Source organism: Lactuca saligna, chromosome 4 (assembly GCF_052625555.1).
Source record: "Lactuca saligna cultivar CGN05327 chromosome 4, ASM5262555v1, whole genome shotgun sequence".
In the NCBI taxonomy this organism is placed as follows: Eukaryota; Viridiplantae; Streptophyta; class Magnoliopsida; order Asterales; family Asteraceae; genus Lactuca; species Lactuca saligna.
This window is the reverse complement of record NC_136420.1, coordinates 73,504,432-73,523,155: the sequence shown is the minus strand read 5'-3', so window position 1 is coordinate 73,523,155 and position 18,724 is coordinate 73,504,432. Positions and strand designations below refer to the sequence as shown.

Genomic DNA, 18,724 nt, shown 5'->3' with positions numbered 1-18,724 from the left:
GTTTCATGAAAGTAGGTCCAATTAGGGCCCATTTGAGGGTTCTAAGCCCAATGTAGTCAAATTGGAAGCTTATTGGTCCATTAGGCCCAATAAGGAAATCCTAGTCCTTAATAGATTTAAACCGGGATTTTTAGGGTTTCCAATCTTTTGTTGAGTATTAGAAGTGTTTGCATAGGGTGATTGATGGAACTTTGGTGTTATTGAATAAACATCATGCATACTTTCAAGTTTTAGTCACAAATGTTATCATTGTTAATGTTTACAAAAGCATTAGAATTCCTAGTTGTGACACTGCTTCCTAATGAACATACGTAGGTTTAGAGAGATATTGACAAACCTTGTTAACAAAAAATGGTTGATTCCACGAGAATAAGAAAGGGTATGATTAGAGACGAATAAAGAAGAGGTTCCACAAGTGGAACAAGGCAAGATAGTTCTTTTAAGAACTTAGATATAATCCACTATGAATTAAGAGTAAGGAATCCGTTAGGGATTCAAGAGAAGGAGAATGGTAAAGGACCTGTGCAGGATCATAAGAGTGGGGAGTAAGTTCGGATGAGTGTACCCGATAATGCTTGTGGGATGTTGTTTCCCTTTAAAGATAGACGAGAGTAAAGTATGAGATGTTAATGTAGCGTCTAAATGAGAACATAATGTTAAGGCATTAGAGTTTATAATAGAGAGATGAAGAGTAAGAATAGTATAAGAAGGCATGCTAAGATTTAGAGATGTGAGAAAAACATAATAAGAGATAGAGAAGAGCATGCATATAGTATGGAGAAGAGTAGAGATAGATTATGTGAAATAAAGAAAGAAAGAGAAGATACAATATGTGTAGAGTAAGATATGAGCATGAGAAGAGGCTAATAGAAAGTAAGAGATTAGAAGAGATTGAAGTTAAAGAGATATTTTAGATGAAAGAAGAGAATATAGTAGGATAAGATGAGAAAATAGAAGAGATAGATACGAAGAGAAAGAATAGTAGTGTACGCTATGATAATAATAGATTAGAGTACAAAGTAAGAGAGAGAGAAGAAAAAAAGAAAGACATAGCATGAAAAGATAGAAAGAGTAAATGAACATGAAAATAGAAAGAATATAACTCACCAGAAATGTGGTCTAATGTAGTAGATATGTTTCATGTTTTGCAGGTTCAAGTAGCAGTCGATGTACATGAAGAAGACTGGAGCACAAGGACTTAGTATAAAAGAATAATTTTTATAAAAAATATATTTTTCCTTTTTGCTTATTTAATAGATAGATTTTATTGTAAACATGTGATTGAAACATGAGATTTAAAGTGTTTTAATTTTAGTAAAATTCCACATTTTGTTGATAAAACTATGATAATCCCTTGTATATTTGTATAGAAAATATGGGTTGTTACGCGATCTCTAGATGGGTGAATCTTATTGTTCCTTCTTGTAATTCGATTAAAGAACTTTGGACTTGGTTCAATTGAATCGCCAATGAAATCATTGTTCGAAGCAATTATATGACTACAAACGCATTAAAAAACTTCATAACATTTATCATGTATATTTATTGAATATAAAAGATATTTAAATAGATATGAAAAGACCACCACATTTTCTTATGCAAAATGCTTCATTTCAATATATTTTTTATTAAATTTAACCGGTTCAATAGTTCAACCAGTTTTTATACAAAACATAAAAATAAAATGGATGCTAGTTAAACCGTTCTATTTTTCTGATTTTCGATCTAACCGATTCTACGAAGTCAGACCAATTTAGATCGATTTTAAAAGATTAGTTTTTTATACTCCAAAGTACAATTTCCATCGTTTTTATTAGAGGTGGACAAAAGAACCGTTCTGAACCGGTCCAAAAATAAAATATATGAACTTCTAAACCGGTCCAAAAATAAAGTATATGAACTGAACAGAGCCTGAACCAGGACCAGTCCATTAACAGTCCAGAACCAAGACCAATCCATTAACAATCCAGACTGAAAGCCTAAATCGATCCTTAAAAATAAATACACGGCGGTTCTAAAACCAGTCCCACTATGAACCGGTTCTAAAATGAAGTCCAAACTTTAGACAGAGCCAATCCAACTAGTCCTCGACTTCAATAAGTGATAACTGAAAAACCAAATACTATTGATAGCCAATTTATGTAACAGGCCTCCCGTTAAACAATTCTTTCGTTTCACTTGCTGTGTGTGTGTTAGGAAGATGTCCTTCCCTCTCCTTTTATAGTGCTCAAAACTTTGCTTTTTTTCTTTACACAACCAGACAAGTTCCCTTCCTTTGGTTTTTTATTTTTATTTTTTTATAATCTCTAATACCAAATTACTCAACTGCTACAAATTATAAATGTTACTTTTCACTTTTTCACCGTTTTGCTTTTGGCAATAACATCAAAAATTCAGAATGATAGAATATAGCCGAAGACCGAAGCCCAAACCTGAGATGCATCATAATGAAAAATATATAGCCCAGGACCGAAGCCCAAACCTGAGATGCGTCATAATGAAAAATATCACTTTGTTTTCCCTTCAAAGTTCACCCTTATCCCTCTTTTGCTTCATCTCTAACACTTCCAATGGCTATTCTCAATTTCTCAATCCTCTCTAAAACCCTAACCCCTAAATCCCCAAATCCCATCTTTAAACCCTCTTCATTCATCGTTTCTAACCTTCCTTTCTTCAATTCTCAATCCCTAAAACCCATTTTCACACAAATCATTCCAAAGTCGTCCCGGGTTCGGACACACCAAATAAGGGCGGCAGTCGATGGGGATTATTCGTCGAGAAGGAGCAGTAGTAGTGAACCCAGGGAGACCATTATGTTACCTGGATGCGATTATAATCATTGGTTGATTGTCATGGAGTTTCCGAAGGATCCTGCTCCCACGAGAGAGCAAATGATTGACACTTACCTCAATACACTCGCTTCTGTTCTTGGCAGGTATGTTTTTCTTCCTCATTTTTGAAATCTCAGTATCTTTTATCTTTTCATAAGTGTTTTATCACCTGGTTAATACATGGGCATCACTCAAGTATCGCGTCCATATTTCAAAATGTTGAATTTGTTATCGATCCTTAACATTATATAACATTGGATTTTGCAAAGGTGTTTGTAGTTCTGTCTAACTGGAATATGTAAATATGAATGTTTATTAAGCATCGTTTCATACATTTTCTTATCCATATAGAAATGTGTAACCAATTAACCATAACATCAACATACTTACACAATTCATAATAGCAACATCTTTACTAGTTTGCATAAAATGAATTTGTTAGAGCTTAAATAATTCCGCTAAATTTGTGAATGCTAGTATGGAAGAAGCAAAGAAGAACATGTACGCTTTCAGCACTACCACATACACCGGGTTCCAGTGCACTGTATCTGAAGAAACATCTGAAAAATTCAAGGGTAAGTAATCATACCAATAAGTTATCATCATTTTTAAGTTTAAAGAAAAAAAAAGTTACACAAATGTCTACGTACTTCTTAATTTGTAGGATTACCTGGAGTGCTTTGGGTATTGCCTGATTCATACATTGATGTGAAGAACAAGGACTATGGAGGTAATTTATTTAATTTTTTTGCTAAAAGTTTGAGAAAAAAAGACTTAGATTTATATTGATGGTTGTGTTTATAATTGTTAGGTGATAAGTATGTGAATGGAGAAATAATTCCATGTCAATATCCAACTTATCAACCAAAACCACGAAAACAATCAAAATATGAAAGTAAAAGATATGTAAGACAAAGAGATGGACCTCCTCCCGAGCAAAGAAGACCAAGGCAAGAGGCCACATCCACTTCTTCCGAATCACCTTCTACATGATATCTCATGGTAAGGACATTGATGAGGTTGAGGGCATTTATGTCTTTTTAACAAACAAGAGATTTACAGTGAGTCCCTTTCCCACCTTTTTAGGTTGGGATGAAAAGACATAAAGATAAAAAGCTGCAAATTTTGTCTCATTGACATCAGTCTTGTCACAGTCCAATGCAAGCAAAACACAGTACAAGTTGTTCTGTTCTGTTCTAGTCTGTGTAAATGGGGTGTTATATAGTATATACTTGTTTTGTAGGGTGGCAACCATAAGTTGAGAATGAAGACACTAAACATCTTGTAGCCATGTCTATGCAATCAAGAAGAAGAAGAAGAAAGAGATTTCTGTTTATGATGTGGTTTAATTTTGTTAAATTTTTAGGGCAGAAAATTATGTGAAAACTTTGGACGGCTTGTAGTTGAAAACTATAATATATGTGATCGATTTAATTGTTGAATTTAATCGGTTCAAAAATTATTTGAGAAAATAATAACATATTGCGGGAAATAGATGAAAAAATAAACGAGGGCAAAATTAGTATATAAGGGAGGAATTGATAAAAAGCTTGTAAAATATTATTATTTTCTTGAAAATTATTGGGAAAAAAGAAAATTGTATAAAATTCTTATATATTTGGTCTTATAATCAATCTAGTTTTTATATATATCTTTTATTCAATTAATTCCTAAAAACCGATAATTATTTTGACTCGTTTACATGATAATCAAGTCATCACTTTAAAAAATTACATTTATGGTTGAGATTTTAAATTTTATTATATATTTAGTATAAAATTTATATTTTTGGACCAGATTTTAAATTTTAAAACGTATTTGGTCTAAAATTTATATTTTTGTCTCAAATTTCAGAATTTTATTATGAATTCGTCATAAATTTAGTTTTATTACATTTTTTTTTCTTAAAAATTTGTTTCGAATGTCTTTTTATTCTTTGTATAATTATTTTATACAAAAACACATATTTTCACATAAAAAGCGTATTTTTTCTGTAAATTTTTTTTCAAAAAACATTTTTTACATGAAATTCCTATTTATAAAAATAGGTATTTATTAAGTATATAAATATATACAAATTCGTTTTTTTTTTTTTTTTTTTTTTTTTTAAAATATAGACAAACGCGTATTTTATATAAAAAAATGTGGGTATTATTCAGAAAAATCTTATTATTTTGGAAATTTTTTTAATAAAGCCCTAAAAGTGTTTTTTGAACAAAAAAGTCCCGAATATTTAATATTTTGCTCCAATTAACGAAAAAAAAAAACATTTTTTATATTTTAACAAAAAATAACAGATTATGTGATTTTTCCAAAATAATGCGATTTTTCTGTTAAAAAAACTTTTAGAACTTTATCAAATTTTTTTCCAAAGTAATGAGATTTTTTCGCATAAAACCCAAAAAAATGTATACAAACACCTATTTTACTATAAACTAGTAAAGCTTCCCCGGGTTGCAGGAATTGGAAGCCAACACTTGATTGCAAACAAAAGTGTTCCTCATTCTTTGTTTGTAGAACTCTTATGTTGTTGTATAAGTATATAAAGTTGTATACATTATTTAATTATAATTAATAATTTTTTATTTACCAAATTTATAGATGAAATGTAATAAAAGCTCATTAGTATAATGAATAAGATCAAAACAAAGATATTTTTTTAAGAAAATAATACTGTAACTAAGGTTTTATGGATAGGTCAATTTATAAAATTTGTTGATAGTATGTTGTTTCCAATGCGACCACAAAATTTGTTGCAGTCAATTAGAAAGGAAGATTCCCCCATCATTTAAGAGTAACATAATGTTTGAGAACCCCAGGCATTAGACTTTTCAACACTTCTTGACTTCCACTAACTTCAAGAGCACCGTCCAGATTTCTCTCAGTTCCCATTAATCACAATATCTACATTACACACAAAAGATATAAGGGTTGGAATAAGGATATTATTAAACAAAGAAAGTAATATGTACAAATACTTCATGTATATAAAGTTTTTACTTAGTTCCTGTTTTTTTGTCATCATCGAATATTGTCTGATGCATAACAAACTTGCATAATTGGCATATAATGGAGCAGGAAAATCAGAGAAAAGAAGTGAAATTTCATATCTTGAAGCACTTTGATTTACCTACATGATGATACAAAGAGGGAGAAAAGGGAATATAAAATTGAATCCTCCTCATTTTAAATTTTATAACAAACAATTCCTAAGTTTTAAAAGGTGCCTAAAAATTGTTCATTATTGTAAAGGTCGATGGAGAAAATAAGACTCCCCACCATGATAATATTAGTGAAAATATACTACAAAGAAATTAAAACATCTTGTATTTGTTTCTTTATTCTTTTTTTTTTTTTTTTTTAGAATTCAGAAAACAAAAGAATTCTTTTTTAGACATCTTATAAGATGGAAACATGGTCTATTTCATATTGTTTAGAATATAATTAAACTTACCGGTAGTACCTGATAATTAGCTCTAGATTTGAATGCAGTTAGGAGAAGAAATAGTAACCGAGGAACTGAGGAAGGCGGTAGGAAGTACAGACGATCTAATTAGATAACAAAGGCGACGACTCGGTGACATACTCTCAAAAGAAGAAAGAGGCAACACGGTCTTAGAGGGCTAGAGAGAGGTTTGGATAGATTAAAAGCGGTGATATTGATACCTGGGTTAAATTGATTGCAGCGTGAGGAATGAAAGTTGTATACTCGTCTACATTTGATAATTGATGAATGGTTAAAGTTAAACAGGTGCATATGGTTGCAAAATCAAGTTTCTATAAGGAGTAAGATACTCATCTGTATAACTAAAAATCATCTCTGTTCTTTAGAAGTTTCCATAAGGAGTAATTTAGATACCCTGTCTCCCTAAGTCACTAATCCAATTTCCAGCTACAAGTATTCCATAATCCACATCCCAAAGCACATACAATTTAGACTACAATAACCCACATATTTTTGGTACGACAGATGAAGAGCTTACTAATATTCTTGGGAATGAAGACCAATCTGCTACACTTAATAATCAGAAAGACACACTACCTTTTTGAAAGCAAAACCACTACTATGCTACAACACAAAATGAAATACTGAGAATTTTATACAAACTTTGTTCAAGTATATCGAATTAAATTCAAATGTTATGAGAAACAATAGTAAGCTAAAACTGATAACCTTGTTTTACCCTTGAACATGTATCCAAAATAGTGATGCAATAAAATTTCAATGTATCCAACATATCTGTTGATAAAAAAAGTGACCCTCTTTAGCTAAAGAAACCGCAGTCTGATAAGTTGTTGATACCGCAGTGAGAAGTGATACCGCAGTCTTGTTTGTCTACGCAATTGGAGATGCTACAACAACTGATGTTTGTTTACCGCAGTTGAAGAAGTTTTCTGTGAACCGCAATGAACCGCAACCACTACCGCAGAAATACATGATGAAGACTTTTTAGTTACATTACTGACTTAGCATGTTAGCTTAACTTTGTCCAGTTAACATTGCATGGTCACTGAAGTCAGTAGGATATTACTTTTTTTTTATTTCATATGTAGCTTTTTGAAACTCTATAAATAGAGTATCTGACTTCATGCAGTTTACACCTTCAAGATCTTTCTGAACTTTCATTGAAATACAAAAGATCATTCTCTCTATATCTTATCTGAATTCCTGAGTTCCTCTTCACCTTAAGTTGTTTACATTTACTAATTTGTGTTTGAACGCAAACCTTGTTATGAAACAACTTGGTGTATACTTGATATAACTTGTTGTCAATTATATTTCCTTTACATTTCCGCAATTAACAATCTAACACATCTAACTTATTATTGTTAAGCTAACTTGATTCTTGAGATTAACTTATTCTGCAACTATTATCTTGTACTAACGTTTGTTCAAGTATTTCTCAAAAGTTTTTCTCTCAATAGGTGGTATCAGAGCCAGAGTGGTTTCTTTTTAAACAAAATTCTAATTTTGAAAAGCCTTCTATACCACTAAAGCTCATTCTTGAAAATAAAAAAAACCAAAAAAGAATATATGGCACAAGATTTATCATTGAATGTTTCCAACAATGTTAGAGGCTCTATTGGAGCACCAATACTTGTTCCAAGTGAGTACCGCCACTGGTCATAAAGAATTGAAAGGTATCTCAAAAGGCTCGGTAGAGATATATGAATGTCTATTAAAGAAGGACCCTAAGTCCCTGTTCTCACTCCTGTTCAAGTAGATGGTACTCAGGCTTGACTAGGTGGAGGTCAGCCAACAATGAATCGACCAACAAAAGATGATCTTGACAAAATGGATAATGATGCCATAGCCTTCTATGAAATTTCTTGCAGCGTGGCTCCATACAACTTTGACATCATCATCAACTACAAATCTACGAAGGAGATCTAGGATGTGCTAAAGAATCTCTATCAAGGGTCAGAACAAGCTCAAAATAAGAAACTCACCATAACACTGAATGAGTTTAACAACTTTAACGCTCTTCCCGGTGAAAGTCTTGACGATTCATTCAAACCATTCAATCTCATCAGCACGAAGTTATCAAATGCAGGCACAGTTCGAAGCAATCATGAAACAAACCTATAGTTTCTCAATGGTTTGGGAAGACATTGGTCTACTGCAAAGATGATTGTGCAAGGAGATAGGAAAATTCACACTTTGTCCTTGTTCAAATTATATGGAGAACTTCAGGCACAAGAATCAACTGTGCTAAAAGATTGTGCTGAACTCGGTGGACCACTTGCCCTGATAGCTCAAACCCCACAAGTCAAAACTTCACAGTATTTGTATCCCACCAAGTCATCCTATCAACTTCTATATGAGAACCCACCACATTCATATGAAGCTGATGTTGAAATCGATGACGAAGATGAATTTCAAAATGCCATCACCTTGGTTAGCCAACAATTCAACAGGCTACCACCACCATTATTTTTTTAAAATCAGCAGTTTACCAAACTACCTTTTAACCTCAACTTCAACCCACAAAATAACCTCTCAAGATATCCCCGAAACCCTCACTATCCACCTCAACCATAGAATGCACATCATTCAATAGAGGCACCACAGTTCAACAAATCATCAGACTCTGGTACCTCAACTGAAGAGAAAAATGAAGTGATTATCTGTCACAAGTGTAATAAAGAGAATCACTTTGCCAAAGACTGCAAGGCAAATGTGGTTAAGGACAAGGCATTCTACCTTAGAATGGCCCAAGAAATGGAAGAAAAAGAAAAGGCAAGATGTATGTTGCCCAAGTGAAGAGGGATCATCAAGTGTGGTCGTCCAGAGATGAAGATGAAGAGTTTGACAACAAGTGGAAAGGAAAGATATGCATGGTTGCAACTGCTGAAGAGGATGCATCGACGAATTTGCAAAAGAATTACTGCTATATGGCCAACTATGGCACTCTCAACATCGTCGAGCATGTAAATATCATGATTCATTCTAATAATTTCAACATGCATGATTGTGATCCATATTTAGAAAGACTTAATGACACATGTGGTGTCGTCCTTTTAGACTATAACAAAGCTCTATATGAAAAGAATATAGCGTCCCAAGAGCTATATCACATGAGAAGAAGACTTGAGGATAAGAAACTTAAGGTTGCCATGCTAGAAAAGAATGTGCTATTAGAAAAGGATGCTAGGATGTTGAATGAAACTCAGTTAGATATTGCTGTAAATCAACGGGATCTTGCCCAGAAGGAAATTGTACATTTAAATCAATAAATAGAAAAGCGTTTTAATTAGACTGAAGCAATTGAAAAATTATTTAACAACGGGACCGTAGACAACATGTATAATTGGGGATGGTCTAATGGTTACTTGACCGAATAGAACTCTACTCCCCGGTTCGATGTTGATCGTCCATATGTCCCGCTGGATCGTGAGTTTTGTTATCCAGTCAATGAAAAATCATTCCCCGAAGACATAAGATGTCACTTCGGTAGATTTAATGAACTAAGTAACAACTGTGTTATTAAGGAAACTCTTCCAGAATCCTCGGGTAATCCAAGTGATCAATTACCCATCATTAGTACAACTTGTCCCGATTCACAGTCCACTTCAGATGTAGATGAAGAGATTAGTGTGGATGGACCAAAGTTAGTTGTAAATTGCCCATCCTTTCCTTCCATAATGTGTCCTAACAAAAAACCATCCTTGATATACTCCGCGGTAGTACAGTCACTTGGACCACAGACCCCAGTCAAAAGCATAGTGACTATTAAGTCCATTCTTCATTAATTACCAACTGAAAATTTTTAATTTGGCCAATGTTCACAGAGTCCTGAACTCTCTAGTTCGGATGACTCAAGTCCTCTTTTTTCAAGTCATTCAGAGGTTTCAAGAAACCACAGTTAAATATTTTTGACCGCGGTTCTCCAAAGAGTCAAGAAAAATTGGCTTTCAAATAGGAACTTAGGTCACAAGGTAAAACGCGGGATACTGATCTCAAAAACAAAACTTTCAAAAAAGTCAAAATTTCAAATCAAACAAGCTTTGAAAAATCCAATGCTGCCAAAAATCTTTCAAAAAATACGACAGCCAAAGGATCAAACAAAAAAAAATGTACAGTGACAAAAATCTTTTCAAATACTCCTTCAAAATTCCAAAAGAAAGTGACTTCCTTTCAAAAATATTCCTTAAACAATGTAAAGTGGAAATTCATTTTACCAACTTGTGAACATTCAAATCACATCAATCTATCATCAGGTTAAAACCTAGGAGTAGTTCACATGCCAAAAAAATTTCATGCCCCAAGGGCATTGCAGCCAAATCCCACCCACATACCAGTCACAAGACTCCAACCACATCCTTCGGGCCGTTGACCAAGTACGGTGTCGAGATAAATGAGAAAAATCTATTTTTTGGATTTTATCTGCTAAAAACATCTCGTCCGATTCAACCTCGTAACGTTCCAAAAGTTGTGAATCACCCAGGACTAGGTTTAAAAACTAAATGCAACCTGTTCCTAAAACCCACGTGCATGTATCCATCAAGAAAGTTTCTCATGTGTCCCTGGGCTCCAAATTTGTTTAGGTGCCTAAACTAACCAATTAATTTTTAGGCAATGTGCAAGGAGGAACAAGAAGAGGAGTGGTTAATTGATAGTGCCTGCTCCTCGCACATGACTGGAAGGTTAGAATACCTTCACGACTTCAGGCCAATCTGTAATAGTGGATACGTCACGTTTGGAAATAATGCAAATGGAATATTTAGGGGTTACGGTATACTGACCACAAGAGGTTTTTCCATTCAAAGATTTGCTTATGTAGAAGGCCTTAAGCATAAATTGATCAGTGTAGGACAACTATGCAAAGCTGGTCATCGGGTTGAATTTGATAGTGAATATTGCTACATAATGACAAATGATAGAAACACTTGCTTGATCAAATTCAAAGCAGAAGGGACAATGTATCCTTTGGATATCTCACTGATTATTGGCAAACTACAGTTGTGTTTCTTATCAAAAGTAGTATCCGAAGTGAGCTAGTTATGGAACTGCAAATTAGCTCATCTTCACTTCAGATACATCAACAACCTGGTCACCGAAGAACTCGTCCGTGGTCTCCCAATCTTGAAGTACAGTAACTATACGTTGTGCCCAACTTGTGAGTGTGGAAAAAAACCAAGGGAAGTTATCCTATGATTATCGATTCTCCAGTTGTTGAACCTTTAGAGTTACTTCATATTGATCTCTGCAGTCCATCTACCGTAGCTAGTCTCCATCGCAAGAAATACATTCTGGTTATAGTTGATGACTTTACTCGCTTTACTTGAGTCTTCTTCTTGAGACTCAAATATGACACACCGTAGATCATGATCAGCTTCATAAAAGAAATTGAGCTTCAAATCAAACTACCAGTCAGAAGGATAAGAAATGACAATGGAATCGAATTCACTAATCAACTCTTGAATAGTTTCTTGGTTTCCAAGGGTATCAGTCACAACTTTTCAGATCCCTATACACAACAACAAAATAGAGTAGTAGAGCGAAGAAATCGCACATTGGTCGAAGCAGCTAGATTGATGTTGAACTTTACCAACCTTCCTCTCTACTTCTGTGCAGAAGTAGTGTCAACTGCATGCTTTGTTCAAAACCGAAGCATCATTGAAAACGTCTTAACAAAATTCCATATGAGGGCCTCAACAACCGCAAACCAAATGTCCGATTCTTCCCTATTTTTGGATATAGATGTTTTGTGATCGAAAACAAGGATCACCTTAACAAATTTGCACCAAAATTAGATGAATGCATTTTTTTCTTGGCTACTCTACCAAAAAAGTGGCCTATAGGGTTCTCATTAGACGTACAAGACTGATAGTTGAAAGCTTCGATGTCAAATTTGATGACTATTATGTCCGCAAAACTGCTCCATCAACTGAAAAAAAAATTTCCTGGAAAGTGATATCCCAGCCTCTTCGGGTCCGTTGAACATAGTTACAATCAACTATGATGATCTTTTTGATCCCGCAGAGATAACTCATCTCTCTGAAATCCTGGTGTCTTTGGTAGCCTAACAACAACATGTTAAGGTATTTTTGTCCAACCTTGTCTGAAGATTTGTCACTCAATACTTCCACCACACCAGTTGAGGGGGAAAGTTCAACTTTGGTTCAAGTGACAACCATCAAGGTTCTAGTACCAGAATATACAACTTGGGTTTCTACCAGCAGAGTCACTATCCAATCAAATGTATCTTCGAACTCTGAGGATGAAGAAATTGAGAACATCGACATAAGATCAGATTCAAGGGTTATCACTCATTCATCAATCCCGGGGGAACTGATGTCATTGGTTCAAAAAGAACTATCTTCGGTTCAGAGGGATCTCTTATCCTCAATTTAGGGGGAAGCTCCTTCAACAGTTGCAGTTCAAATTCCTACAGTCCAAGATAATTCTGTAGGATGCTCTCAAGTCGAGGGGGAACTACCTTCTCCAACCACGAAGTCCCATGACATTGAAGATATTCCCTCTACTACATCCACAGATCACCAACAACCTCGTCTTCACATTTGGACGAAGGATCACCCACCGGGTCAAATCATCGGAAACCCATCCACATGTATTCAAAGTCGATACTCTAATGATTTAACTAACCACTACCATTAAGAAAATTTTAATTCCTTAGTCGAGCCTCAAACTATAAAAGAAGCACTCATGGAGCCCGACTAGATCATCATAATGCAATAGGAGTTAGCAGAGTTTGAGAGGAATAAAGTGTGGAAACTGGTACCAAAGCCAAAAGGACACACAATCGTCGGTACAAGATTTGTATATAAAAAAAGCTAGATGAATCTGGTGCGGTGGTGAGAAACAAATATCGGCTCGTTGCTAAGGGGTACAGTGAACTTGAAAGCATTGAATACGATGAAACATATGTCCCCGTAGCTAGAATGGAAGCAATACACATTTTCTTAGCATATGCGGTACACAAGAACATCAAAGTACATTAAATGGATGTAAATGTTCCTTTCTGAATGGAGAACGGAAGGAAGAAGTTTACCTGCAACAACATCCAGGATTTGAGAGTCTAGAATTTCCAAACCATTTCTACAAGCTGTAGAAAGCAGTATACGGTCTGAAGCAAGCACCAAGGGCATGGTATGTGACTCTTTTAGAGTTTCTAGTCATATCTAGATACAAAAGTGGTGTGATTGATCCCATGTTATGTAGAAGGGTAAATGGTAATCACTTGATGCTCGTTTATATATATATATATATATATATATATATATATATATATATATATATGACATCATTTTTGGATCAACAGATCAGGGTATGGTGAATGAATGTGCAAAGCTCATGACAAGTAAATTTCAAATGAGCATGAATAGAGAGATCAACTTCTTTCTAGAACTTCAAGTGAAACAAGTCCTTCAAGGGATATTCATTCATCAAGAAAAGTATACCCCTGAGTTGTTGAAGAAATTGTCATTGGACAATTGCTCCTCAGCCAAATTACCAATGGCCTTTTGATACAAGATTTCAGATGACCTTACCAGAGAGTCAGTTAACCATAAAATCTACTGAGGAATGATTGGGTCGTTGATGCACCTCACCGCAAGTTGACGGAATATTGTCTTTGCAACAGGCTTATGTGCTCGGTACCAAGCTAACCCTAAAGTATCTCACTTGACTGCAGTCAAGAAAATCTTCATATATCTAAAGGGAAGTAAAGCATTAGGCCTCTGGTACCCTACGGGAAATGACCCTAAGGTTTGCGCTGAACCATCTTCGCTTGGGAACGAAGGACTGGTGGAAGTTTGTGACGACTAATTTTACCTCTGCAGATCATGCTGCAGTGACTTGGGAGAGGTTCACCAAGTTATTCAGAGATGAGTATCTTCCCCAGGTGGAGAGCGAATTTTTTGAACAAGAGTTTCTGTCTCTCAAGCAGAAGACAGAATCAGTGACATAGATTACAAGGATGTTTCATGAGAGGGCGTTGTTCTGTCCTGAGCATGTGTCTACTGAGCATGCACGTATGAGCCGATATTTGAGCATCTTGAGGAGAGATATTCGGGAGTTTGTGCCAAACTCGTCTTATCGGACATTGGCTGAGTTGCAGACCAATACCAGGAGGAGAGAGGTTGAGTTGGAGATTGAGACCAAAGAGGAAGGGGAGCAGCAAGGGAGGGATAGGAGACCAGTGCAGTCGCAACCGGTGACAAAGCGGGCTAAGACCACTGATTTTAGAGGTGGAGGCCAGAAGGGCTGCACTTGTGACAAATGCAGCAAGAGTCATGAGGGATCTTGTCGAGTGGGGATTTGCTACAAATGTGGCAAGGAGGGGCATATGGTGAGGGACTGCCCCAAGGGATTTTCGGTTTGCTTGCAATGCAACCAGACGGGCCAACGGAAGGCCGAGTGTCCCCAGCTCACTCAGGGATCAACCCAGGCTTCTACTCCTGCTGCTTTATGTGTTATTGATGGCCGACCGGGGAAGGCTAAGCATTCGAGAGCTGGTGGGAGAGCATTCCAGTTGAATTCGGAGGATGTCCGCGCAACACCTGACGTTGTTGCTTGTACGTATCTCCTTACTTATGTTATTTTGAGATTTGTATATGCTTATACTGTGTTATATATAGGTACTTTTCTTGTGAGTTCTGTGCCTGCTTTGGTGTTATTTGACTCGGGTGCGAGTCAATCTTTAATGTCTTTATCCTTTAGTCGTCACATTAGCGTCAAATGCGAGGCATTGAGTCGACCACTTTCTATAGCCGAGAAGCATGCGATTTTTGCCACCGATGTACTCCGGGGATGTGTATTAGAGATTTTCGGTGTTGAGTTCCCGATATATCTGGTGCTAATAACGATGGGTGATGTCTGTGTTACAGTGGGCATGGATTGGTTGAGCCGGTTTGGAGTTGTGTTTGATTGTGAGCATCAGATGGTGACCATACGAGACCCTAGTAGGGGAGTACTTATTGCGTATGGCGAGGGGACTAGATCTGGATAAGCTTTCTGCTCCGCCGCTAAGGCGAGGCAGAGTTTAGAGTAGGGATGCATGGACTTTTTAGCATATGTGATGGATACGAGAGTTGCCACTAAGAGGCCGATTTCTATCTTCGATGTTCCGGTTGTGTGTAAGTTCCCAGACGTTTTCCACGAGGAATTGTCGGGTGTGCCTCCTGAGTGACAGGTGGAGATACGGATCGATTTGATTCTGGGTGCGAGACCTATTGCCAAAGCACCTTATCGCCTTGCATCGCCAGAGATGCATGAGTTATCCTCACAACTCCAGGAGATGCCGAGGAAGGATTTTATTAGACCGAGTAGCTCACTGTGGGGAGCGCGGATCCTTTTTGTCAAGAAAAAGGATGCTTCACACCTGATGTGAATCAAATACCAGGAGTTGAACAAGTTGATGGTCAAAAACCGTTATCCGCTACCGAGGATCGATGATTTATTCGATCAATTGCAGGGGGCGTCTTGGTTTTCCAAGATTGATTTGAGATATGTGAATCATCATATCAGAGTTTGCGAGAAGGATATCTAGAAATCGACCTTTAGGACTCGTTAAGGACACTACGAGTTTGTGGTGATGCCTTTCGGGCTAACCAACACACTGATTGTGTTCATGGACCTCATGAACTGGGTGTGCACACCTATGTTGGACAGGTCGGTGATCGTGTTCATCGATGACATTTTGGTGTACTTGAGGTCCAGGGAACAACATGAGGAACATCTTCGGGAGATTCTTAGAGTATTGAGGATGGAGAGGCTTTATGCCAAATTATCCAAGTGTGATTTCTGGTTAGGAGAGATCCATTTCTTAGGACATCTTGTTAACCAGAATGAGATTTTGGTCGACTCGACCAAGATTGAGGAAGTTATGCGATGGGAGGTGCCGAGGTCTCCATCCAAGATCAGGAGTTTTCTGGGTCTAGCAGGCTACTACCATAGGTTTATCAGAGATTTCTCTAAAATTTCCATTCCTCTCACCAGATTGACAAGGATGGGTGTTAATTTTGTCTGGGGGCCCGAGCAGCAGGCTTCATTCGAGACTCTTCGCCAGAGATTGTGAGAAGCTCTAGTGTTAGCCCTTCCTGAGGGAGTGGAGGAATTTATAGTCTACTGTGATGCATCTATATCAGGGATGGATGTCGTGTTGATGAAGAGGGGACACGTGATAGCATATGTGTTGGTTGAAGCCTCATGAGACGAGGTATCCCACCCACTATTTGGAGTTGGGAGCGGTAGTGTTCGCCCTCAAGATTTGGCGCCACTACCTTTATGGTGTCTGGTGTACCATATAGACAGACCATAAGAGCCTGAAGTACCTTATGGATCAGCCCAACCTAAATATGAGACAAAGAAGTTGGTTGGATGTAGTGAAAGACTATGACTATGAGATTTTTTATCACCCTGGAAAGGATAATGTGGTAGCCGATGCCCTGAGTCGTAGAGCAGTAAGTGCTCTGATCCGATACGTGCGTATGAGGATGACGATGATGATTCCAGTCTTAGATACCATCCGAGAGGCCCGGGTGGTGGCTATGAGACCAAAGAATCGTAAGAGAGAGCGGGTGATCAGGCATATTTCTAAGTACGAATAGTCAGGGGCTTATGAACTTCCATGGACGGATATGGGTGTGATATACGGATGGAGGTCGATGTATTTTGATGGAGGAGGCCCATTGGTCAAGATTCTCGATCCATCCGGGGGCCACAAGATGTTTTTGGACTTGAAGAGAGATTATTTGTGGCCCTGTATAAAGAGAGATGTGGCATGGGTAGTCGAGAGATGCTTGACCTGTCGTTAGGTCAAAGTGGAGCACCGACATCCTCATGGCCCATTGCAGCCTATAGAGATCCTCCTGTGGAAATCGGAACAAATTTCCATGGATTTTATTACCAAATTACCGAGGACTGTGCGAGGTGTCGATGCGATATGGGTGATTGTAGATCGGTTGACGAAAAGTGCTCACTTTCTAGCTATAAGTGAGAGCTTTTCTACAGAGAAATTAGCCAAGATCTACATTCGATAGGTGGTGGCACGATATGGAGTGTCAACATCGATAGTTTTAGATCGGGATGTGCGTTTTACTTCCAAGTTCTGGAAGAAATTTCGTGAGGAGTTGGGTACCTAATTGCATTTCAGTACCGCGTATCACCCACAGACAGACGAGTAGAGTGAGCGGACTATTCAGGCGCTCGAGGACATGCTACGTACATGTGTTATGGACTCTGGTTTAAGTTTGGACACTTACTTGCCCTTGGATGAGTTTTCATACAACAACAACTATCACTCCAGTATTGGTATGCCTCCCTTTGAGCTTTTATATGGGAGCAGGTGCTGAACTCCCATTTTTTGGGGAGAGGTAGGGAAGAGAGTGATGGGCTCTGAGATAGTGCTCAAGACAAGAAAGCAGATTCAACAGGTCAGACAGAGGTTGTTGATGGCCTATTGTCGACATAAGAGTTACACAGACCGACGACATTCAGAGCTAGAGTTTCAGGTCGAAGATTTTGTCCTCCTAAAGGTATCCCCTTGGAAAGGAGTGATCCAATTCAGCAAGTAGGGCAAGCTAGGCCCTAGATACATTGGTCCTTTTAGGGTGATCGCTCGAGTGGGTAAGGTAGCTTATCGGTTGGAGCTGCCTGCAGAGTTGAGCCAGATTCATAACACCTTCCACGTGTCCCAGCTGAGGAAGTGTGTAGCCGATGACACGATAGTGGTCCCTTTAGATGAAATTCTGGTTGATGATCTCCTGAACTACATTGAGGATCCGATAGAAATATCGGATATGAAGGTGAAGGTCTTGAGGAATAAAGAGTTGCCCTTGGTTCAGGTTCAGTGGCAACATCGGAAGGGATCTAAGTGGACTTGGGAGTCGGAGTCGGAGATGTGGGAGCAGTACTCAGAGTTGTTTCCGGAGGATGACATCGAGGGTGAAGTCTGATTCTAGTGGGGGAGAATTATAACATCCCGACTCCCAGGTATAATATTTAATTAATTTGAATTCATGTTGTCAGAGCAACTCGACAAGTTTGATGCCACAACTCGATGATTAGAGGATTTAATGGCCGCGTGATTTCTAGAGTCTACTCGACGAGTTGGAGGACCCTAACTCGACGAGTAGGAGATGAGTGTGAAAACCATAATTTTCAGGGTTTATGTCCTATTTAAAGGACGTTAAGATTTCATTTTGACCTCCCTTATCACTTTAACACCTTGAGAGAAACCCTAAACGCTGGTATCATCTGTGTGTGAGAGAGAGAGAGAGAAAGAGTGTGTGTGTGATAGAGATAGATAGATAGATAGAGAGAGAGAGAGAGAGACTAAAAGTGTGTGATTTGGTGAATTCTTGGAAGTAGATAGAATATCATAAGGCTTGGAATGAGAAGAAGCCCTTGGATCCAGTGTTCTTCC

At 37.4% G+C, this 18,724-nt stretch overlaps 1 protein-coding gene across 1 annotated transcript; it reads left to right on the top strand.

Annotated features, from left to right (window-relative positions):
• The first annotated feature begins 2,522 nt into the window (after positions 1–2,522).
• Positions 2,523–4,273, top strand: MORF9 (plastid developmental protein DAG). Its single transcript, XM_078990514.1, has 5 exons — positions 2,523–2,935; positions 3,309–3,406; positions 3,496–3,561; positions 3,643–3,833; positions 4,075–4,273. The coding sequence occupies exons 1-4, from the start codon at positions 2,571–2,573 to the stop codon at positions 3,822–3,824; spliced, it is 711 nt and encodes a 236-aa protein (XP_078846640.1). The 5' UTR covers positions 2,523–2,570; the 3' UTR covers positions 3,825–3,833; positions 4,075–4,273.
• The last annotated feature ends 14,451 nt before the right edge of the window (positions 4,274–18,724 follow it).